Here is a 25,077-nt window from a genome sequence, read left to right on the forward strand (position 1 = left end):
TTAAAGTAAAGGAAATATTTCGGGTTTGGGATTCTAAAGGGATCGTGCCCTAACGTATTGGGTGTGATTTCTTAAATATTGGATGAGTGGATGTTCTTTTAAAGTTTTATTGTATAAATATTCTGACCTAATTCATTTTGGGGGAAATTAGAATGTTGTGCCCTAACGTATTGGGTGTGGCATTTTTGCTTCTCTGAATTGAAAAGGGTCTTAATATGCAACGTTTTAAGTTTTTAAAGATTATATTTTAAAATTTTCGACCTTAAGACATTAATTAATTAACTAGGTACCAATTTTTGGGCGTAATGAGGGTGCTAATCCTTCCTCATACGTAACCGACTTCCGGACCCGTTTTTCTAAAATTCCTAGACCAAAGTCGTTTTAGGTGATCCAATCACACCTTAATAAAAGATTGGTGGCGACTCCCAATTTTCATTTTTTAAAGTCGACAACCTAAATTTTTTTGTTTTCAAAAAAAATGGTTTTGACAGCTTGGCGACTCCACTGGGGAATTTTTTTTAAAAAGAGAGTTGAGCCACAAAGTTGATTAATTTTTGTCTTATGGTCGAGAAAATATTTTTAAAAAAAAACTCATGACATCCTTTTGCATTCATTATCTTCTTGTTCAAACATTGTTTGCATTATACATTTCATGAGTTGAACAATGTTACCCTTTTAAGTGGGAGTGAGGAGCTATGCCTTCGTGAGGTTTTCACCTCCGTGTAGGGTAGTGGATTGCTTTCGGGATACATCCGTACCTATGTCTTCGTGAGATTTTCATCTCCGTGCAGCCATAGGGAAATGTATTCCCCTGAACCGAACTCGATCCATATGAGCCTATAATGGGTGAGGATGGAGGAATCTGCTGTTTCGGGTACCTTTACTCTAGAAGCCAAGCCTCATATAATGACCCTTAGGAATCCACCTTAAGTAAAATCATACTAAACCCTAGTAGATAACCAATTTGGGATCTTTATTATTTCTTGATTATATCTTGTGTTTCTATGTTATACTGACTTTTGGTGTTTTATTTGCATGACATGGCATTTCATTTCATCATAAAAGGTGTCAATTCAAATTCAGTTGCTAGATAGAAGGCTTAACATGGAAAGCGGGTTTCTTGATAAAGTGGAGGACAATGTGGCTGTTCGAACTTGGTTTGAGACAACGCAGCAAGAAAAGGGTGATAGTTTGGCTGATGGGCATGTATCGGAGTTATGGGACTTTACGCATATCAATGCAACTCAAAACAATTTGCAAGAATTGAAGGAAATCTGGGGTCAGTGGAGTGACGAGGTTAGACAGCTCTTTTATGATAATTATGGGGATTTGCCTTATTTGCTTGATGTGAAGGTAGACAAGCGTTTGTTTCAAGCCCTCGCCCAATTCTGGAATCCTACCTACAGTTGCTTTACATTCGGGAAGGTCGATTTAGTGCCTACGATAGAGGAGTATATGGCTTTACTCTGTTGTTTAAAGTTTCAAGTGGACAGGGTCTATTCGAGAGCGGTAAATGTGCCAACCTTTTCCAAAAAGCTGATGAGTGTAACAGGAATGAGTGAGCAGTGGGTTGTCGCACGAATTAAGCAAAAGGGAGACAGTAAGTGCATTCCTTGGAGGGGCTTGAAAGATGCAATCCTCACACACCCAGATGTCAGGAAAAGGTTAGATGTTTTTGCTTTAAGTATATATGGCTTGGTTGTCTTCCCTAAGGCCTTGGGATATGTAGATGAAACAGTCACTGATTTATTCGACTGGCTCGATAAGAAAGTTACACCGATTCCAGTAATCTTGGCAGAGACTTTCAGGTCGTTGAGTGCATGTCGGAAGACTGGTAAAGGTAGATTCATCGGATGTGCACAACTTCTACTCGTGTGGTTTCACAGTCACTTTTGGAAGGTGGATAAAGTGTCGTATCGGGTTTTCTCTAAAAATTATTCACCACTAAAGGAGATAGTCGCTACGCCCAGGAGAGACGACATTTTGAAGGAGAAGTGGATAGCAATTCTTCAAAATCTTCGAGAGGAGGACATTGAGTGGAGAGCTCCTTGGTTACTTCCAGACGAGATCATGTATAGGTGTGATAGTTTTGATTGGGTTCATTTGCTAGGGGTTTGGGGAGCTACTGGATACGCCCCATTAGTGGTGCTAAGGCAATATAGGTCAAGGCAATTTATACCTGCGACCCAAGGGTTAGCTGATTGTGAATTTTCGTACAAGGATGATGGTTATAGAAAGAAGATTCAAGAGATGGTTAGTGCGTGGAAACAAACTCACCGAATGAAGAGGCTAGCTGTGGGTCCAATGACAACTCCTGGGTATCATCAATAGTGGGCTAAAAGGATAAATGATAATACACCTAAGTTAAATCAGGAAGAAAGCCAGTCAATAGAATAGAATTTGCGAGTCATTCCTTCTGAGTTGGAAATGGTAAGACAAGATTTTGAGAGGAAGAATGCGGATTTGGAGAAAAGAATAGAGCAAATGGAGGCGGAAAAAACGAACTTGAGATTGGACATAGACGTTCAGAAGCTTGAGAATGAGAGGTTGAAGAAAGAAAAGAACAAAGCTGATGAGGAACTGGGCAGTCTAAAGACGGATTATAAAAAGCTGCGCTTGTCAATAAGAACTGCTGGGCTGGGAAAGACATCAGAACAGTGGCGAGTAGAAATCCAAGGAGAAAAGGACAAGGCCAATAAGTGGGAACAGAGATTCCAAGAGATGCAAAGGCGAAATGAGGCCTTAGAGAAGAGTTTGTCAGAAAGTCAGAAGGAAAATGGGGAGTTAAAGGATAGGGTGATTGTATTGGAAAGATCCCTTCGTCAGTATCGAAGCTGAAATTCTACGATAGAGTTAAAAGCTAGCTTGAGCAAGATTGAAGAAATGGAGAAAAGAATTGAAGAGTTAGAGATAGAGCTGCAAAATTATGAGATCCAGATCAAGTACTTAAAAGCAAACGAGAGTCATAGTAATGAAAAGCTTCACCATTTTCAAAATCAAGTTAGAAGCAGAGATCATCTTATTGAGGAAGCTGTAGTCCAGATTCGAGAAGTAGCTGACCATATACAGACTTTAGCAGTACAAGCTGACACGCTGAGTGTGAAGTATGAATTAGAGTCAGATCGGGGGCAAGAATTGGCTTTGTTACTTAGAAAGATTAGAGTTCTGGGTACTAGGGCAAGGTCGTATTTGTAATTCATTTTATGTAAAGGAATTTAATTTCTAGTAAAGTTTTCTTATATGGAATTGAATTCAAATTGACGCATTTTTCTGCATTCATTTCATGCATTGCATTGTTTCATATGCATTAATAAATACATTAAGGGATTCTAATTAATCTAAATTACTCATCAGTTAATCTGGAAACCAATCAAGCCATCAAACACTGCTACGAAACTCGATCCAAAACTAGAGACATGGACCAAAGGCTAGAACAGTTCCAGAAAGAAATGCAAGAGCAAATGAATAAGCAATTAGAGAAGATTCAACAAAAGATGATGGAAAAAATAATGGAATCTCAAGGGAGTATGATGGCTAAGTTGACTCAGTTATTGGCTGGAGGAGTTGACAAAGGAAAGGGGTTGGTACTCAACAATGAAGAAGGAGACAACGAGGGACCTGTTCATTCCTCAGGACTTACTTCTCAACAAGCGGGGATATATCCGTGCAAATCCTCTGTTACTATCAAACCTCAGGAAGGTACTGAAACACCGATAAACTTCCAAGCTAGAGACAATCTTGCTAATCCTGTTATCCTAGACTTCGATGAGACAATCGAGAAAATGAATGATGAATTGCCGAAACAGCTCGAGGAAAAGTATAAATGGCTAAAGAAAATTTTAGAGCGATAGAAGGTACTGAGAGCTACCATGGAATTGATGCTAGAGAATTAAGCTTGGTTCCAGGTCTAGTACTTTCTCACAAGTTCAAAATGCCAGAATTCGAGAAATACAACGGGACTAGTAGCCCCGAAGCTCATATTACTATGTTCTGCAGAAGGATGACTGGATATGTTAATAATGACCAGCTGCTGATACATTGCTTCCAAGATAGCCTCGCAGGGGCTGCATCTAAATGGTACAATCAACTAAGCCGTACCCATATTAATTCATGGAGAGATCTAGCACAGGCATTCTTAAAACAGTACAACCATGTAACTGACATGGTACCTGATAGAATTACTCTGCAGAACATGGAAAAGAAGCCTGGTAAAAGTTTCAGGAAGTACGCACAGAGATGGAGGGAAGTTGCTGTTTAAGTTCAGCCATCTCTTCTAAAAAGAGAAATGACGATGCTTTTCGTTAATACATTGAAGGCCCCATTTATTACGCATCTGTTAGGGAGTGCTTCTAAAAGCTTTTTTGATATAATTATGAACAGGGAAATGATAGAAAATGCCATCAGAAGTGGGAAAATAGATGTTGGAGAAAGTAGCAGAAGGCCAGTTTCGAAGAAGAAAGAGAACGAGGTCAACAACACAAGTTCGTATTCGAAGACAGTTACAGTAAGTCAATCGGGGAAGACGGCTGTTAACCAGCAGGGATCATCAAAACAGAGATCTGACACAAGACAAAACACAGAGAAGCTTCAATTTACGCCAATCTCAATGTCGTATAGGGAGCTGTATCAGAATCTATTCAATACACACGTGGTTGCCCCTCACCATTTAAAACCCCTGCAACCTCCATATCCCAAGTGGTACGATGCAAACGCACAGTGCGATTATCATGCGGGAATTGTGGGGCATTCTATAGAACATTGTACGGCATTCAAGAAGCTGGTAGAAAGGCTTATAAGCATGGGCGTGGTAAAATTAGATGATTCACCCAATACAGAAAATCCATTACCTGATCACAACGGAGTGAACATGATAGGTGGGAGCATGGGTAGAAAGATCAAGGAAGACATATCAGAAGTGAAAATTCCTTTGAGGTGGATCTGGGAAAATATGGTGAAAAGGGGATTGATCATCCCGAGTTCAGAGAGAAATGTCGAAGGGGTGGAAAATTACTGTGAGTTCCATCACGAGGGGGGACATAAAATCCAGGAATGTGCAGAATTTAGAGCCTTGGTTCAAGAACTGATGGATAACAAGGAGATGGAATTTTATGAAGAAGTTAAGGAGGAGGGGAGCATTTGCACATCAGAGGCTTCGAAGGTTCCAAGAATAGTGCAACCTGTGGTCATTATCTCGCGACCCAAGAAGGATGAGGTGAGAGCACCAGCAATGCCAAAAATCATAATAAAGAAACCTGCAACATTTCCTTATCAAGACAGTAAGAAGGTCCCATGGAACTACGAGTGCAATACGACTGTCCCAGGAAGTGAGGCGGCAAAGAGTCGGTGTGTGAGTACTGATCCAGAGTCTATGAAAGAGGCTATAATAGGGGAGCAAAAAGGGAAAGTAGTTGAGCCAGTGAAGGAGGAAGAAGCTGTGGAATTCCTTAAAATTTTAAAACATAGTGAGTATAATGTCGTTGAGCAGTTGCATAAACAACCGGTCCGTATATCTGTATTGTCCTTACTCTTGAATTCTGAAGTACATCGAAATACGTTGATGAAGATGCTAAATGAGACCTATGTGTCCAAGGATATTTCTATCAGTAAGCTAGATCGGTTGGTCAATAATATCAGTGCTGATAATTTCATATTTTTCAATGATGATGAAATACCTTCGGGGGGCATGGGATCTACCAAAGCTTTGCATATCACTACACGATGCAAGGGGCGTATTTTGCTAGGAGTACTGATTGACAATGGATCAGCTTTAAACGTTTTGCCGTTAATTACACTGAACAGGCTACCTATAGACAGTTCGCACATGAAAACGTGTCAAAATGTAGTGAGGGCATTTGACGGCACAGAAAGGAAGGTCATGGGAAGAACTGAGGTACCCTTACTGATTGGTCCAACAGTTTATGAGGTAGATTTTATTGTGATGGACATCAAACCTTCCTATAACTGCTTATTAGGAAGACTATGGATACATTCGGTAGGGGCAGTTCCGTCATCATTATATCAGATGTTGAAGTTAGTGTCAGATGGTCGGCTAGTGACAATAAAAGCCGAAGAGGATATAATAGCAACTGTATCCAATGAGATGCCGTATGTGGAGTCCAATGACGAGTCAATTGAATGCTCATTTTGATCTTTGGAGTTTGTAAATGCGGCATTTGTTCCTAAAGGGAGCAAAATTACGGCTCCAAAATTATCCAAAACAACAGAGATGGGTTTACAATTGTTGGTAGGAAAAGAAGCTTTACCCGGAAGAGGGTTGGGGAGATATCTGCAAGGGAAGACTGAGGCTCCAATGATGAAAGAAAAGCAAGATCATTTTGGCTTAGGATACAAGCCGGATAGAAGACAAATAAGGAAGGAGATAGAAAAAAGGCAGGAAAGAAGAAGGGCGCGTTTGAAAGGGGAGGAAGCTAAGTGGGAGCCAATGATAATTCCCCACATATCCAAAACATTCGTATCCGGAGGGATCATTCATCAGGAGAGAAAGAAATCGATTGAGGAAAGCATCGAGAAGACATTGGGAAATATGTACATTAACGCCATTCATGAACTTGAGAATGAAGAGAGAAGTTGGCTAGACATTCGTCCTTATGAGCCTGGGAGTGTTCTAGACAATTGGACTACGGAAGAAATACCTAAAGTCTTTAGAACTGTCTCAGAGTAATATTCAGAACAAACTTGTTGTTTTAGCCTAGAAATAACAAGAATTCTTTTGTGAAATAGGCTTATGTTTAGAAATCATTATTTTAATAAAATACATCTTTGCAATTATTTCGAGTAAATATTCTTTCATTCTTTCATACGCCTAAAATATATTCTTTCATTACATAAATAAATTGTACATAAATTCATACATTCTTTTGTAACCATAATAGGTCTCTGTGTATCAATGACGTGAACGATACTGCTACGAGCTCAAAGTGCCCTTTAAACGAGACGTGTGTTTAGAGGGATTGCACGACTGTGAGGATAATGAAGAGGTTGGTCCATCTTTGGATTTGCTGAGGATGGTGGAACAAGAGGAAAAGCAAATCCTACCTCACAAAGAGACAGTAGAAGTTGTGAGCCTGGAAGAAGGGAAAGATTTGAAAATTGGAACTGAAATCCTCGCAAAAACAAGACGAGACCTCATTGGATTACTTCATGAATTCAAATATGTCTTCGTATGGTCATACCAGGATATGCCGGGATTGAGTGCTGACGTTGTAGTGCATCACTTACCTATAAAAGAGGATTGCAAACCAGTTCAACAGAAACTTAGAAGAATGAAGCCTGATATTGTGCTCAAAATAAAAGAGGTCGTTAAGAAACAGTTTGAGGCCAGTTTTTTGCAGGAAGTCAAATATTCTGAGTGGGTAGCTAATATCGTCCCAGTCCCTAAGAAAGATGGAAAAGTACGAATATGCGTCGATTACAGGGATTTGAACAAAGCAAGCCCAAAGGATAACTTTCCATTGCCACATATTGATACGCTGGTGGATAATACAGCAGGATTTTTGTTGTTTTCTTTTATGGATGGGTTCTCGGGATATAATCAGATAAAAATGCATCCAGAAGATATGAGAAAGACTACGTTCATTACTTTGTGGGGAACGTTTTGCTATAAGGTGATGCCATTTGGATTAAAGAATGCGGGAGCAACATATCAGAGGGCCATGGTAACCTTGTTCCATGACATGATGCACAAAGAAATTGAGGTGTATGTTGATGATATGATTGCCAAATCCAGAACAGAGGAAGAACATGTGCAAGTTTTGAGAAGATTGTTCTTAAGATTAAGGAAGTTCCAACTCAAGCTTAATCCGACAAAGTGCACTTTTGGAGCCAGATCAGGAAAGCTATTAGGCTTCGTAGTCAGCAAAAAGGGAATTGAGATTGACCAAGACAAAGTCAAAGCAATACGAGATTTATCGCCACCACGTACCCAGAAAGAAGTTCGAGGTTTCTTAGGAAGACTGAATTACATTGCTCGGTTTATTTCACAGTTGACCGAAAAATGTGATCTCATATTTCACCTTTTAAAGAAACATAATCCTGATGTTTGGAATGAAAAATGTCAAAAATCTTTTGAAAAGATAAAGCAATACTTATCCAATACCCCAATTCTGTCACCACCCAGGCCGGATAGACCCTTGATTTTGTATTTAACAGTGTTTAACAACTCCATAGGATGCGTGCTAGGTCAACATGATGCGACTGGAAAGAAGGAAAAGGCGATTTATTATCTCAGCAAGAAATTCACTGATTGTGAGATGAGATATTCGCCTATCAAAAAATTGTGTTGCGCCCTAATTTGAACGACCAAGAGGTTGAGGCAATACTTACTTTATCATACGACTTGGCTAATCTCAAAATTAGACCCTTTAAAGTATATGATGGAGTCAACAGCATTGAATGGAAGAATGGCTAGATGGCAAATCCTGCTCTCTGAGTTTGATATCGTATACGTAAGTCAGAAGGCCGTAAAGGGGAGTGCGATAGCAAATTTCTTGGCTAGCAGAGCTCTGGAAGATTATGAGCCTCTAGATTTTGATTTTCCAAATGAAGATTTGATGTATGTGGCAAATGTTGAAAATGATCTCCAAGAAAATCATTATTAGAGATTGAACTTTGATGGAGCATCGAATGCGCTAGGCAATGGGATTGGGGCAGTCCTGGTGTCTCCGAATGGAGACTATCATCCTTTCACCAGTAAATTAAACTTTGATTGCACCAATAACATGGCTGAGTATGAAGCTTACATCATGGGTATACGGGCAGCCATAGAATGGAAAATCAAGACATTAGAGGTGTACGGAGACTCTGCATTGGTAATATATCAGCTAAGAGGGGAATGAGAGACAAGGGACCCCAAGTTGATCCGTTATCAGAAATTGGTTTTGGAACTGATTGAGGAGTTTGACAATATTACCTTCTGTTATCTTCCACGGGAAGAAAATCAGATGGTTGATGCTCTTGCTACTCTAGTTTCCATAATTAAAGTGAATCAGTTAGAGGACATGAAGCCCATTCAAATTAGTATTTATGAGATCCCAGCCCACTGTTACAGCATTGAGGAGGCGGAGATTAATAATCCTCCCTGGTACCGAGATATATTGCAATATGTGAAGAATCGCGAATATCCGGATCAGGCAACAGAGAATGATAAGAGGACATTGAAGAGGCTAGCTATTGACTATGTCTTGGATGGGGAGATCCTATACAAAAGGGGAAAAGATCGAGTACTGCTGAGATGCGTGGACGCTGTAGAGGCTAAGGAAATTTTAGAAGAAGTCCATGAGGGTGTTTGTGGAACACACGCTAATGGATTCACCATGGCTAGACAGATTATGAGATTCGGGTATTACTGGTCCACTATGGAAGGAGATTGCATCAATCATGCCAAGAAATGCCATAAATGTCAAATTTATGGAGATAAAATACACGCGCCTCCTTCTCCTCTTCATGTTATGACTTCTCCATAGCCTTTCTCCATGTGGAGTATGGATGTCATTGGACCAATATCACTAAAGGCTTCTAATGGACATCGTTTCATTTTTGTGGTGATTGACTACTTTACTAAGTGGGTAGAGGCAGCCTCATATGCTAATGTCACGAAGTCAGCAGTCAGTAAGTTTCTGAAGAAGGAAATTATATGTCGATATGGAATGCCTGAAAGGATCATATCTGACAATGCGTTGAATTTGAATAACAGCACAATAGCGAAAGTCTGCGATCAATTCAATATTCGACACCATAATTCATCACCGTATCGCCCGAAAATGAATGGTGCGGTGGAAATGACGAACAAAAATATCAAGAAAATCGTAGCGAAAATGGCTGAAACTTACAAAGATTGGCATGAGAAGTTACCTTTCGCTCTTCTTGCTTACCGAACATCTATCAGGACTTCTACTGGGGCAACACCTTTTTCTTTGGTTTATGGAATGGAGGCAGTGTTACCCATTGAGGTTGAAATTCCTTCTCTTCGGGTATTAGCTGAGTTAAAATTGGATGAAGCCGAATGGATCCAATCTCGGTATGATCAGCTGAACCTGATTGAAGAGAAAAGATTAAAAGCCATTTGTCATGGCCAAATGTATCAGAAACGAATGATGCGAGCTTACAATAAGAAGGTTCGTCCCAGAGAATTTCATGAAGGGGATTTGGTTCTGAAAAAGATCCTCCCTCTACAAAAGGATTTCAGAGGGAAATGGATGCCAAACTGGGAAGGACATTATGTTGTGAAGAAGGCTTTTTCTGGAGGCGCTTTGATTTTGAGTGAAATGGATGGAAAAAATCTTCCGAATCCTGTAAATTCAGACTCGGTTAAGAAATATTTCACTTGAAGAAAGGGAGAAATCAAAGTGAAAACCCGCAAAGAGCGCTCTGATTTCTAAAAAAAAAGAGAGGCTAAGGTGAAAACCCGAAAAGGGCGCCTTGAGACCAAAGGGGGTTTGAGTTGAAAACTCGAAAAAGGCGGCTCAAACATTGTCAGATTGGGGCATATGGTGACCTTACTAAAGTCAACAATAAAGGGATGTACGACGTCTTTGGGGCATTAACAAAGTACTGTAGATCCCCTAAACACATGTTAAATTCAGAATAGTTCTTGACTTGTATGGAGAAATTCAAGCGGCGATATCCAAAGCACCTAGTCTTCATATTATTTCTACCAAGTTTGTTGGTTCTTGTAAATACTTCATTCTTTACTGTTCTTGAATATTTTTTCTTTTCAAGACACTTACTATCAATAAATTCCTAAATTAATTCATCTCTTATTCAGTATTTTTGATCTCCGCGCAAGCATGTTGCATTAGAATAATGATTGATGGACTAATTAACTTTTACAAAAGAAGTTTGGTGTATTACTCTGGGAATTTTTAAATCATTTAGTAACTTAAAACAGGACTATTATTTAGAACACTCCGAGGTCAAAAGATAAGGAGACTAAAGAGGAAAAAGTCTAAATTAAAATTGAGTCGGTTGTCTAAATAACGAATGAGACAGCAGGAGGTTTTGATGGGGTAGGAAGAAGTCCCTTATGGATAGAAAGTTTCTCATTTGGGTATAAGTATTTGATAAGATACCCTAAGAGCGGAGAAAACAAATTCCATAATCTGTATCCTTGAATTGTGAAAGGAGAGGATTGAAGAAAAGCCATATACCCTTGGGTCACAGTAGAAGAAAGAGGGTACAAATTTTGCATCCCAATGGATTAAACTTGGAGGTTCATAGTGGGGGACAGCTTGGCTAAATGTTTCTTCAGAAAAGCCAGTGAAGCAAGAAGGCGTTGTGGCACGTCAGTCACAAAGCCTTAATAAACTTCGAGTAATGACAACCTAAGAGGGATCATTCTCGGAAAAATAAATTTCACATTTATGCAAAATTCACACATGTCTAGTTAGGAGCATTTGATGCATTTTGATCATGCCATCCTAATCATTAGGCATAGTTAGGTTCATTATACAGGTCATGTTCCACAAAGAACAGATCAGTGAAAGAGCAGATCTTGCCTTCCTGCATTGACAGTGGAGCAGATCGAAGACGGTGAATCTTATCTTTCCAAGATAGTGGGAAGCAGATTTAAGCCACCAAGCCTTGTCTCCCTGAATAATAGTGGAGTAGGTTGAAGATTATAGATCTTATCTCCCTAAGCAGTAGTGGAGCAGATCGAAGACGGCGAATCTTATCTTTTCAAGATAGTGGGAAACAGATTTAAGCCACCAAGCCTTGTCTCCCTGAGCAGCAGTGGAGTAGGTTGAAGATTATAGATCTTATCTCCCTAAGCAGTAGTGGAGCAGATCGAAGACGGCGAATCTTATCTTTCCAAGATAGTGGGAAGCAGATTTAAGCCACCAAGCCTTATCTTCCTGAGCAGCAGCGGAGTAGGTTGAAGATTATAGATCTTATCTTCCTAAGCAGTAGTGGAGCAGATCGAAGACGGCGAATCTTATCTTTCCAAGAGTGGGAAGCAGATTTAAGCCACCAAGCCTTGTCTCCTTGAGCAGCAGTGGAGTAGGTTAAAGATTATAGATCTTATCTCCCTAAGCAGTAGTGGAGCAGATCGAAGACGGCGAATCTTATCTTTTCAAGATAGTGGGAAGCAAATTTAAGCCACCAAGCCTTATCTCCCTGAGCAGCAATGGAGTAGGTTGAAGATTATAGATCTTATCTCCCTAAGCAGTAGTGGAGCAGATCGAAGACGGCGAATCTTATCTTTCCAAGAGTAGGAAGCAGATTTAAACCACCAAGCCTTATCTCCCTGAGCAGTAGTGGAGTAGGTTGAAGATTATAGATCTTATCTCCCTAAGCAGTAGTGGAGCAGATCGAAGACGGCGAATCTTATCTTTCCAAGATAGTGGGAAGCAGATTTAAGCCACCAAGCCTTATCTCCCTGAGCAGCAGTAGAGTAGGTTGAAGATTATAGATCTTATCTCCCTAAGCAGTAGTGGAGCGGATCGAAGACGGCGAATCTTATCTTTCCAAGATAGTGGGAAGCAGATTTAAGCCACCAAGCCTTGTCTCCCTTAGCAGCAGTGGAATAGGTTGAAGATTATAGATCTTATCTCCCTAAGCAATAGTGGAGCAGATCGAAGATGACAAGTCTTATCTTCTTGAAATTGCAGAGAAGTAGATTGAGGCACTAGTTCCTATACCTCTGAAGATGCAGTAGGAAGGAATACCAAAGTCCAGTACGACCGGGCAAAATTGTTTTGGTCTTTGATATGTTCTTGTTACTCGACAACAAGCAAAGAGGGGCAGCTGTAATAACAGATTTTTCCCGAGTACAAATAATAAAAGGGGCCCAAATAGATACCAGTCCAATTACAACAACATTACAAACGGGCCACAAGGCCCAAACCAAAACAAATGACAGGCCACAAGGCCCGAAACTTAGTAGCCCAAAAAAACAGTGGCAGAAACCCTAGGGTTTCTGAGAAAGCCTCCAACTGCCGCAACTCCAAATCTTGGCCGAATCTCCATGGGTTCACCTGCATAGCAAGAAAACACAAAAATGGAAAGGGAATCAAGAATATTTGAAAACCAAATCAAGAGCAAATTTCTTTCTTTTTTAGATTTATTTCATACGGCTATAAAAAAGCCACAAACATGCTGTAAAAGGGATCGGATTTTCGAAATCAGAAATAAAATATACTATTACTTTCACAACCAAAACAGAGTTCAAGTAAGAAAGCAGAATCGATTCAAAGGTTGCTATTAACAGTTTATTATTTTCTTGTTAGATTATATGTTTCATTTACTTATTTGCATGCAAATAAACTGAGTAAAAGGAAAGAGACAACCTTTCTTTGATTCTGGAGCGTTCGAGGGAGCCACGCTAAGGATCGGTGGCTGGAAACCGAAGCGTTTCCTTGACTTTTTTGGCGTTTTTCGTTGATATTTTGAAAACTCTGAACCCTGATTCGGGTTTAGGAAGGCCAAAGGAACTGAATGGGGAAATTTCCCCTTTTTCGGCCACCACAAACGGCGGCACCGGCGCCGGATAACGGCAACTGGCGTGGTGGCCGGTGACCGTCCGATGACCGGCCGATGGCCGGATGACTGAAGAATTGAGAAGTTTTTTTTATTGATAGATTTGTTTTTTTTAAATGAATAAAATGAAATTTGGGGTTTAATTTTGGGCTTAAATAGCCAATTGAAAACGGCGCCGTTTTGGTGGGGGAGGATCCGCACGTTGACCTGACCCGGACCCAGGATCCGCGTGTTTTTACACGGAGGGGCAAATTGCACTTTTAGTCCCTCCGCCTTTAAATATCTTACAATTAGGTTTTTTTTATTTTTTTATTTTTTTAATTCGCTCTTTAATTTATTTTAATTTCAATTTAACCCTTCTTGAACGACACCGTTTTAGAGGAGAAGGGAAAATTACCCTTCTAGCCCCTCTATGTAATTCGCGCGTTCAATTAAGTTCTCTTGGCTTTATTTATTTACGGATTTACCCCCTTTATTTTTACTAGCGATTCGATTTAGTCCTTTTTATATATTTCCCTTAAAATCAATATTTTAATAATGTTTTTTTAAACTTCCATAAATAATTATTATTATATATATAGTTTTATGTATATATATTTCTACTAAAAACATATTTTATATTCACATGCTTAATTTATTTAATTTTGATGTTATTTTAATTGTTTTAAATTTATGTTTTTTGTTTCAATCATTGGTTTATTAATTTAGGTTTGCATATTTTTATCTTGTCCATCTATTTAATATTCTGCAGGCCATTATTTTATTTATTTGTTCATATATTTGTATTATTTTTTATGCTATTGTAGTATTATTATTGCATTATATATTTAATGTAGCATAACATTACATTTTTCCACTCGATTTTTTTTTAAATCAAACTTTTTCAAAATGAATATTCTTTTAATTAAAATAAAATCTCATTATTGGGAATTCAACACGTTGTGTCCTAACGTATTGGATGTGGTGCATTGATTTCTTGAAATGAAGATTTTTTTTAAAAAAATCATGAAGGGAATATTCCGAGTTTGAGATTCTAAAGGAATTGTGCCCTAACGTATTGGGTGTGATTTCTTAAATCTTGGATAAGTGGATGTTCTTTTAAATTAAAGGAAATATTCCGAGTTTGGGATTCTAAAGGGATCGTGGCCTAACGTATTGGGTGTGGTTTCTTAAATCTTGGATGAGTGGATGCTCTTTTAAAATTTTTATATTCTGACCTAATTCATTTTGGGGGAAATTAGAATGTTGTGCCCTAACGTATTGGGTGTGGCATTTTTGCTTCTCTGAATTGAAAAGGGTCTTAATTTGCAACGTTTTAAGTTTTTAAAGATTAAATTTTTAAAATTTTCGACCTTAAGACATTAATTAATTAATTAGGTACCAATTTTTGGGCGTAATGGGGGTGCTGATCCTTCCTCATACGTAACTGACTTCCGAACCCTTTTTTTTTAAATTCGTAGACCAAAGTCGTTTTAGGTGACCCAATCACACCTTAATAAAAGATTGGTGGCGACTCCCAATTTTCATTTTTTTTAAAAAAGTCGACAACCTAAAATTTTTTTGTTTTCAAAAAAAATGGTTTCGACAAGAATATTTTAAAATTTTAAAAAAAAATTTATTAAGCTTTTTAAAATTTTTAAAAAATTAAATTAGACCTTTTATATTTTTTTGGAAATTATTATTAACTTCACAAATTTTTTGAAAATTTTAATTAGACCCTCTAAAATTTAATGTCAAAAGCTATCAATGTTTAAGGAACACCAATGAAAGAGAGCAGTGATTTATGTTTTTAGTATGTGGATTTCTTTGTTCTAAGGACTTTCTCTTTAATATTGGGAATTTATTTTGGTAACAAAGCAAGGAACAATTAAAGGGTACATACAACTACACAATTGTTGGATTGTGGGGTCTAAACTGATGGAATGGAATTTTAGTATTGGTATGGAAATTATAAATGGCTATGGACCCATTTTCCTGTATGTATGTGATCCTTATATTACAATGCAATTCCAAGATATCTTAGTTGTGATCAGAGTGGGGCATGCCGTATGCTATGCCTTGCAGTCTTCCAATAGCAAAATTAATAGTTGGTAAAAGTCAAAAACTATAATAATTGGTTAAAATCTGTTGCTAGTCCTTATACTTGTATAGAATTTGAGGTTTGGTCTCTATATTTTAAAAGTTAAAAATTTAATCCTATTATTTTTCCAAATTAAAAATTCTAGTCCAATCATTATTGTCGTTGGTGGTTTCTATAAAAAAAATGTCAATTTAACATGTTTATTTTGTCAATCATATGTTACGTCATATGAGAATAGTCTAATCAAAATTTCAAGCTTACAAATTTTGATAGAAAATGCTTACACTTTTAATGACTGGACTGAGATTTTTAAATTAAAAAAAAAATAGGACAGGTAACTTTTTAAGTATAGGGACTAAATCTTAAATTTTATCAAAGTACAGGGACTAACAACAGATTTTAACCTTTTACTTTTCCATCTCTTACTTTCTCTTCTCTCTCTTGATGAAGTCTTCACAGGCATCAACCATCTAGCGATTCTAGCCATTACCTTCTATTGTATTTCTAGGTATTTCACCCTTGTATCTAACTAGAGTCTATCAGATCTTTACTCTCAGGCTTAAAGGAACTACCCGTTAACAGGCAGTTCATCGGTCAATCATCACAAGCCTTTAGGCACTAGCTTTCTTGGCCAATTATGGTGTTTGACCACTTGGATCTCCAATTGGAGGTCCCAAGTGACACAATTTAGACTTGCTTAATAATAGATCTTGTAGGCCAAGTCTTTAGGGATTTTTAATTTTTTAATTTTTTGTCACATGATTTTAGGAGTAAGTTAAGTGTTTGTGGCATGATTTTAGGAGTAAGTTTAACATATTTCTATTTTTTTCCTATATAATCTAAACAATACAATAGATTATAATGTACTTCCAATATATCTTTCTTTCACATTTTTTGTGTTTCATATTTTTTTTACTAAAACCAACAATTGCTATCTGAGCTTTTATCTTAAGGGACCTATGAGTTGAGAAAAACGTATAAGCTTTAGACATGGAAGTTGACACAACATTTTATCATATTGTTCCACCAATTTTTTATGGTGACAACTATCAAGCTTGGGCTGTTAGAATGACAGTCTATCTTGATGCGATGAATCTTTGGGAAGTAATAGAAGAAGACTATGATGTTTCGTCTTTGCCAACAAATCCAACGATGAATCAACTGAAGACTCATAAAGAGAAGACAAGGAAGTCCAAAACTAAAGCATGCCTTTTCTCTGCTGTTTCAAGCAAGATATTTACAAGAATCATGAATTTGGGGTCAGCAAAAGAAATTTGGGACTACTTCAAGAAAGAATACCAGGGCAATGAAAGAACAAAAAATATGCAAGTGCTCAATCAGATCAGAAAGTTTAAATTGATGAAAATGAATGAGACAGAAACCATTAAAGACTATTCTGACATGTTGGAAGGCATAGTAAACAAGGTAAGATTGTTAGGTAAGGATTTTTTTGATGATCGAATAGTGCAAAAAATTCTTGTCACTTTGCCTGAAAAATATGAGTCTAAAATTTCTTCATTAGAAGAATCTAAGGATTTTTCAAGTATATCCTGGGCAGAATTAATGAATGCATTCCAAGCTCCAGAACAAAGGAGAAAGATAAGACAAGAAGCATCAGTAGAGGGTGTTTTTCGAGCTAAAGTTTAAAAATTCGGGAGGTAAAGACAAGAAAATTAAAAAATAAGACCAGCAAAAATAACAACAATGAGACATGTCCACCATGTCCATATTGTAAGAAAGACAAATCACTTGCCAAAGAAGTGTTAGTGGAAGCCTGATATCAAATGCAGGAAATGTGGCAATATTGGGCACATAAAACGTGTCTATAAGTCTCAACAACGTGAAGAGGAAAAAGCATCTATTGAGCAACAACAAGATGAGTTCCTTTTTGTGGCGACACGTTTCTCTACAAGTAATAGATCCAGTTATTCTTGGTTGATCAATAGCGGTTGCACAAGTCGCATGACCAATGACCCAACACTTTACAAAGAACTTGATAAAATTATCATTTCCAAAATAAAAGTTGGAAATGGTGAGTTTATTCCAGTTAAGGGAAAAGGAACAGTGGCTATTGAAAGTTTAACAAGTTTGAAACACATAACTAATGTGCTATATGTGCCTAACATTGATCAAAATCTTCTTAGTGTTGGGCAATTAATTGAAAAAAATTTTAAGGTCATATTTGAATATAAAAGGTGCTTGATCAAAGACTCAAAAGGTAGAGATGTATTCAAAGTAAAAATGAAAGCAAAAAGCGTTGCTTTAAATCTAATGGAGGAGAAACCAACAATGAAGCAATTGCTAGAGACTCCTCAGTACTTTGATGACAACATGATGATGTTCCAATTTGTGACACAAGATCTTTATCTAAAATTTATGAAAGGTGCAATGTTGTTGTATTTGAGTCTGCTAAATTTAAAGAAGCTGAGAAAGATAACAAGCGGATTGAAGCAATGAGAGAAAATAAGCTTGAGGCATTCCAAGTCAAGGAACCGAAGGAGAAGGTTAGCATGTTAAACAAGGCCTTATATAGTCTTAAACAAACTTCTAGGTCCTGGTACAGTAGGATTGATGAATATCATTTGGAAGAACAGAAGATTGGTGAAATCAAGTCTGTTTTTTGCAAGACTGAAGATCAAATAGCAAATATGTTAACCAAAGCCCTTCCAAAAGTTAGATTTAAAGTTTTAAAAAGTAAATTAGGCTTTTGCAATTACTAAGGCAATAAAGAGTGTTGAGAATGTGCCTTAGACTTGCTTAATAATAGGTCTGTAAGCCAAGTCTTTAGGGATTTTTAATTTTTAATTTTTTGTCACATGATTTTAGGAGTAAGTTTAACAGGTTTCTATTTTTTTTTTTGGCTATATAATCTGAACAATACAACAAATTATAATGTGCTTCCAATATATTTTTCTTTCACGTTTTCTGTGTTTCATATTTTTTTACTAAATGCCAATGTTTCCCTAGTTGTTTCATGATGGCTAGAAGTTTGATCATTGAATAGTTGGTCGCCATCACCTAACGATCCTAGCCTTGTCTTGATGTCGATCTCCAACCAATTTCTCGGCAAAAAGTACACATGTCGTCGGAATAATAACTTTGGTCCATGTGTTGGGTCGTGCTTAGGCTTCACTTGGTGATAGTTGTGGAGCTCGATTTCTTTGATGGCTTGATTTCTCTAGTCATTAATGACTTGGTTTCTTGAGTTTCCAGTGAAACTCATTTTTTGATGGATTTTCATTGCATTTTTTGTTTCAAGTTAGAGATGTTCCCACTACTACAGCAACGATAATTTTCATAGAGACTCACCGCATCAAGGTTTTGCTTCTTTGATCGATGAGAGGGTCATGAGTACGTGTCAGGGTTTCTCCTTGCTCCCACTTATCAACAGGGAGACTTGATTCACGTAATGTAGGCTCACTTGTATTAGGTTTTACATGCCTTTTGAGGCTTTCTCTTGTACAAGGCTAAGGTCTCAACTGCTTTCTTCGTTGTGTAACCGGATTTGTGGAGCTGTTAGCCTTTGTTTATAAAAGCCAATTGTCCTCATTAATTTATTTGTAATTCATTTCTCTTTTTTATGGAATAAAATGAACATTTATTTTTTAAAAAGGAACAAATCTCAAAATTATACATGAACTTTAATTCTAATTCAATGTGTAATTTTATGCATAAACTTTAAATTGGTGCAATTATACACATGAAACTTTGATTGTAGTTCAAATGCATACATGAAACATTAATTTCGATTCAATCATACACATTTAAAGAAACAAATACATCAATTTATTTTAAAATTGGATGGATATAATTACTTGTGTATACAATATATAAACATAAAATGATGTTATATTAACAATTGCATTAATAATTTGTAAGAATTAGACCAAATCAAAATTTCATGTATAAAATTACACATTAAACTAAAACTCATATATAGTTTCGAGATTTATCCCATTAAAAAATAAAATTGATATCACAATATGTGAGATGCATATTGATTTGAGTGAGGATATGTTATGGTAGGCTAAAGAAATTTTGTGTTTGAGTACATGGCAATCAAAGCTGCCCCATTATCCAACAAGGCAGTTTGAGATAATTCCAAAGTTAAGGGATGGCTTGGTTAGTTCTTGTGCCATCTATATTGGGGCAACGCCAACCGGTGCTACAACAATTAAACATAGTTTGGTCTTTGTTTCCACTTTAAGATGCTTTAAAGCAGTTTGTGCCATTCCATTTAGGAGTAGAAAGTAGATTAAATTTGAAATTTATAAAAAAAAATAGAATTAGTATAAAAAATATCATGTGATTTGGTAGTAGAGTATTGCATTCTTAAATTTATTGCTATTCTTCTGTAAATATGTGGAATCTTGAGAGAATTTTAGGATAATGGAGAATCTTATTTTATCTCTCTAATAAGTTTTTAAATTTGAGGTCCAATTTAGCATTATTTAAAAAATGTTTTTTTAAAAATCCTGTAAAAAGTTATATTTAAAAAGTTTGATTTAATGTCGATAATTTCGTGACTCAGTGACAAGAGCAGTATGTTGTAAGTATGAGAGTTTGGGTTTGATATCAAGCAACTTCATTTCCTCCCCAATTATAAAATTTTAATTTAACATTTAAGTGTTGAGTATTGTTATCAAAAAGTGTTTTTGAGAAATAAAAATACTCACTATAGATATAACGTTGTAAAGTAAAAAAAATGTTTAAATGATATTTAAATTTGTTAACATTGTAGTATTTTAATAAAATATAAAAAAATAATTTATTATAACTCATTATTAATATTTTAATATGTAAAATATAAATTTAAATATCTTTAAGCTATTAATGTTAATTGCTTGTAAAATTTAATTTGGATGTATAAACTATATTTTAAATATTAAAATATAATTATTACAAATTCAAGTATATAATATTATACATTTGAAACAAATTTTAATAAAAAAAATTGTATACCCATATAAATATTACATAAAATATATTGGATTATAAACCAAGGTTAAAAATGTGGTTTGACTTCAAAAGTGTTTTTTCAAATGCAAAAGCTAATAATTATATCTTTTGCATTTGAGTCCAAAACTATTTTTGACTTCAAAAGTTATTTATTTAACGTTGCTTATGACCTCAAAAATACTTTTGAGGTTAGAATTTGCATAGGTCCATGTACTCTTCTAAATTTTAAAATTTAGTCCCTATACTTTTGTTTTCAAGAATTTATTTTCTTTACTTTTAAAATTTCAAAATTTAAATTCAATTATTAACATTATTAACATTTTCTTCTTTTTTTTTGTTAAATTTGTTAGTGAGACATTTTGAAATTTTAAAAAAAAACTCACTTGGTAGCCTTATAAAAAATAATTTTGTAATGAACATAAAATTAACAAAATAATTTTAACAGTGTTAACAATTAAATTTTAAATTTAAAAAAAATAAAGGACTAAATTTCTAAAAAATGTATTTTTCAAAAGCAAGACTTAAGTTATATTTTAATTTGTGGAGAAGAGGATGAGATTTGGGGGATCTCCTTCTATTTCCAATCCAATCACTCATTGAGATATTTGAAGATCAAAATTTGTGAACTGGACAAGCCGGCAATTTCTAACCTTAGAGACACAACAACAAAGAGGTAGCAGCATTGGCAGTGCCGCATGACATGTTACATTTTACAAGTCATCAATTAAAGAACGGTCTCACTGTTGTCAACCCCACATGTAATTGCCTTAACTATCAAATCACATCTACGTGGGACCCCCTTTTCACATGTTGCTGTTCCCAACCCCCCCTCGTGATCCTACCAAATTTTTGTTATTTTGAATTTCATCCCTATTCTATGAAAATTAATCATTTAGTCCCTTACAATTTGATCTTCATACTTTGGAAGTAGTCTAATTGAATAACATTGTTAATTCTTACTGTCAAATCGTTGACCTAAAAATCAACAACTGAATTAACTTCTCAATTTTCAGATATAAAGGAAAATCAAAGGGCTAATTTCGTAATTAGACTCTCCAATGAAATCCTCACCCTCAGACCCCCAATCTCAGCCGTCCAATTCGGTCCACATTCTTCAATGTCATCGGGTGTGGTTGTCCCTCCTTTGTCCCCTTCATTTGGTGCACCAAACTCGACACTGCCCCACATGTAACAGGCAGCCATATCTATAGTTGTCTGGGATCCCAATCCACGCGCTTTGCTCAACGTGTCCCCGAATCCCAAGTCATTGTGTCGTGGAGGAAGCGCGTAGTACACCGCGTTCGCAGGATACCATTTATCATTTCTCATCAATGAAATACATGCAGGAGAAAGCAAAGTCACCTACAGCTCAGAAATTGTCCCTTTCAAGCCCCCCTATAAAACTAGTTACCCTGCCCTCCCCATCTTCATCCTCATCAACATACAGTTACAGCAACCACAAAAAAAGGAGAGTTAAAAGAGTTTTTAAAAGGAATCTGCAAAAGAAAATTCGTCAACTTGTACAAGATTTGGAGCAACATTGAAGGGTATAGCAATGGAAAGGAGAGTGAATTACGAGAATGATCTCAATCTCATGGCAACTGAGCTAAGATTGGGATTGCCTGGTTGTGGTGATGATGAGCCCCAAAGAAAAACAAATCCCAGTATCAGAAATAATAAAAGAACTGCACCTGAGATTTCTGAGGTATCGAGTTCTGAGAGCAGTTCTAGCATTACAATGTCTGGGAGTGATGATCAAGACAGTCCCCCTCCTGCCAAGTAAGTATATATTTACCGGTGAAGACTATAGGGTAAGGCTGATAACAGAATTTTAACGTAAAATTCCATGGATTAATGCAGGGAACAAGTCGTAGGATGGCCACCAATCCGATCATACAGGAAAAATTGCTTACAAAGTTCGAAGAGAAATGAAGTTGAAGGGATGGGGATGTATGTGAAAGTAAGCGTTGATGGAGCTCCTTATCTCAGAAAGATTGATCTCAAGGTTTATAGGAGCTATCCTCAACTCCTCAAAGCTTTGGAAAATATGTTCAAGCTCACCATTGGTAAGATTTCCCTTGACAAATTAAATTAAATTAAATCAACCCTATGATAAAAAAGCTATAGTTCTGATTGGCTTATTGATCTGCAATTTTAAAGGTGCATACTCAAAGAGGGAAGGCTACAATGGATCTGACTATGCTCCTACTTATGAAGACAAAGATGGTGACTGGATGCTTGTTGGAGATGTTCCCTGGGAGTAAGTTTTTTTCTCCATACTTAAATATATATTGAATTCCTTTGGTTATAATTACCAATAAACTCATTTTTTTATTCTCTCATTTGTTTACAGGATGTTCATTTCCTCCTGCAAGAGGCTGAGAATCATGAAAGGATCAGAAGCTAGAGGGTTGGGCTGTGTATGAGCCACCAAATTATTTAACAAGAAAGAAAGTTTTCTTTGGCTTTGGATAATCCAAATTCTGCAAGGAAGATCAATTTGGTCTTCCTGGAAAGTGAGGGGGCTATTTGCTAGAGCAAAATTTCTCAAAGATTTGACGACATGGCTGGCCTTTTTAGCCTCCTCTATGCATGTCAAATATCTATACTTGTTTTATAGCACAAAACCAAAAAGGCACGATATTAAAGAATAGTTAAGATCCAATCCAATTGTACAAAACGACATACACTATTGCTTTATCATTTTTTCCAGTATACGAAGAAGATTAAATAAAAAGGCAATAGAATACAGTTTATGCATTTACTGTTTTGATTAGAAATTTAGAGCAAACATACTATGGTTGTTTGTATGAAATCAAACTGGCTTAGTTCTTTTAACTCGTGACATCCACGTATTCTTTTTGTGGAGTAGAGAAACCATATCATCTAAAAGTAAGATTTACAGCAAAAAAAAAAAAAGCGGAAGGTTGAGAACAAGGACAAGGGCAGGTTCCATCTTGAATTCATCATGTTTAAGTTGAAATTATCAATACTGTCAAATAATAAGGTTCAGTGCGAAAGCAACCTTTGAACAGTCGGCAGAATTTGGTTCTTTACCAACTGATGGCATAATTTAAAAAGTCGAGCAATTAAATAAAGGCATGATTTTGTGTCTAATAATGCAAAGCTTGGATGTTGCTGTAGGCTTCTCTAGAATGTATCTCGTTGTTGAAAACCTCATCATTTTCTGTATTTAATGCCAACATGGATGATGTTTAGTGGATTCCATACAATTTCAACTGTGGTGTAAGTTATGAGATTGACCCAAGTTGCTTTGTACCGGATGATTAATGACCATTTTTTGGATTGTGACTTGCATGTAAGAAGGCCATAATTGTAGCATCGAAACGCCTATTGAAGCTGTGAGAAAAGGGTAAAAACATGTCTCACGCCTATTAATGCTTAGCATAACTAATACCATATAACCCATAAATAGGAGGATAATACATCTCAGCGCACTCGAATTCACATATTTCTGCATTGATAATAATGTTAATACCAATTAAACTAAAACTCAATTGGCAACTAAAATTTTTTTTATAAATATTTCGACTACTTTTGCTTTGACAGATATTTTTCTTGGAAAAAAACCTTAAAAGATTAGCTCTACCTTACTTCTTTTTGGAATAAAACTCTACTCATATCACCAAAAAAATATTATTTACTAAAGAGTTTTATCTATTAAGAGTATTTACTTCATTAATAAAATTAATATCTAATATATCCCATACTAGATTTTTTTGGTATAAAAAGTAGTCATCAGGTGACTACTACAGCCTATAAGGAACAATATCTAGCTCGATAAACCCATAACCTCGCTTCCACATACATACCGAGGGGGCTCAACGCATCAATACACTGCTGATGGCTGAACTGACACAATCGGCATGACTATAAGCTGGAATAGCTGCTCTTCCCACTATTGAAAACATGTTGAAACTCCAGCCTTAAGAGGTTGCTGCTACTTCATACTTTGCCTCTGTTTTGAGAATTGGACCCTGTTTCGCTTCGGCAACTGCAATTATTTTGGTAAATTTATCTCCCCAATCCCTCTTAACTTTGAAATTAAGCAATTGTTTCCTTTCAAAAAATATTTAAAATTATTTAATCTTTGTCAATTTTGAAAGTGAACAAATAAAGGCAATTTTGATTGGTATAATAATAACTTTAGCTCTCAAAATTTACACATTCTGTCAAGTTGGTCCTCATTTAACAAATTGCTACTGCAAGATTTGTGTAACTATGTAAATGTTGAGGTTGAATTTGTTGAATTTTTCAAAATTAAGGTCAAAATGACAAAAATATGTAAACATCGAAGGCTAAATTTGTTACTATACCAATCAAAATTATGTTCAATTGACGGAAGATATTAATGTTGTCCTTAGTTGTTCACTTTCGAAATTAGTAGGGGTTAAATTACTCTATTTTTTTAAAAGACCAATTTGCTCAATTTCAAAATTGAGAGGGATAGAAAAAAAAATTTTACCAATTATTTTTTATGTTCTTTGCTAGATTAGTCTCGGGTTTTTTGGTTCGTTGTTTTG

At 36.3% G+C, this 25,077-nt stretch overlaps 2 protein-coding genes across 2 annotated transcripts; both read left to right on the forward strand.

Moving 5' to 3' along the window:
- The first annotated feature begins 4,285 nt into the window (after window positions 1-4,285).
- Window positions 4,286-6,148, forward strand: LOC107908290 (uncharacterized). The gene is made up of 2 exons (XM_041099967.1): window positions 4,286-5,462; window positions 5,541-6,148. Exons 1-2 carry the CDS (start codon window positions 4,286-4,288, stop codon window positions 6,146-6,148), a joined length of 1,785 nt encoding a protein of 594 aa, XP_040955901.1.
- A 15,728-nt stretch (window positions 6,149-21,876) lies between these two features.
- Window positions 21,877-23,293, forward strand: LOC107915183 (auxin-induced protein 22D). The gene is made up of 4 exons (XM_016844345.2): window positions 21,877-22,312; window positions 22,394-22,599; window positions 22,694-22,793; window positions 22,887-23,293. Exons 1-4 carry the CDS (start codon window positions 22,089-22,091, stop codon window positions 22,957-22,959), a joined length of 603 nt encoding a protein of 200 aa, XP_016699834.1. The 5' UTR covers window positions 21,877-22,088; the 3' UTR covers window positions 22,960-23,293.
- Window positions 23,294-25,077: the final 1,784 nt, after the last annotated feature.

The sequence above is a fragment of the Gossypium hirsutum genome, chromosome D08, assembly GCF_007990345.1.
Source record: "Gossypium hirsutum isolate 1008001.06 chromosome D08, Gossypium_hirsutum_v2.1, whole genome shotgun sequence".
NCBI classification, from domain to species: Eukaryota; Viridiplantae; Streptophyta; class Magnoliopsida; order Malvales; family Malvaceae; genus Gossypium; species Gossypium hirsutum.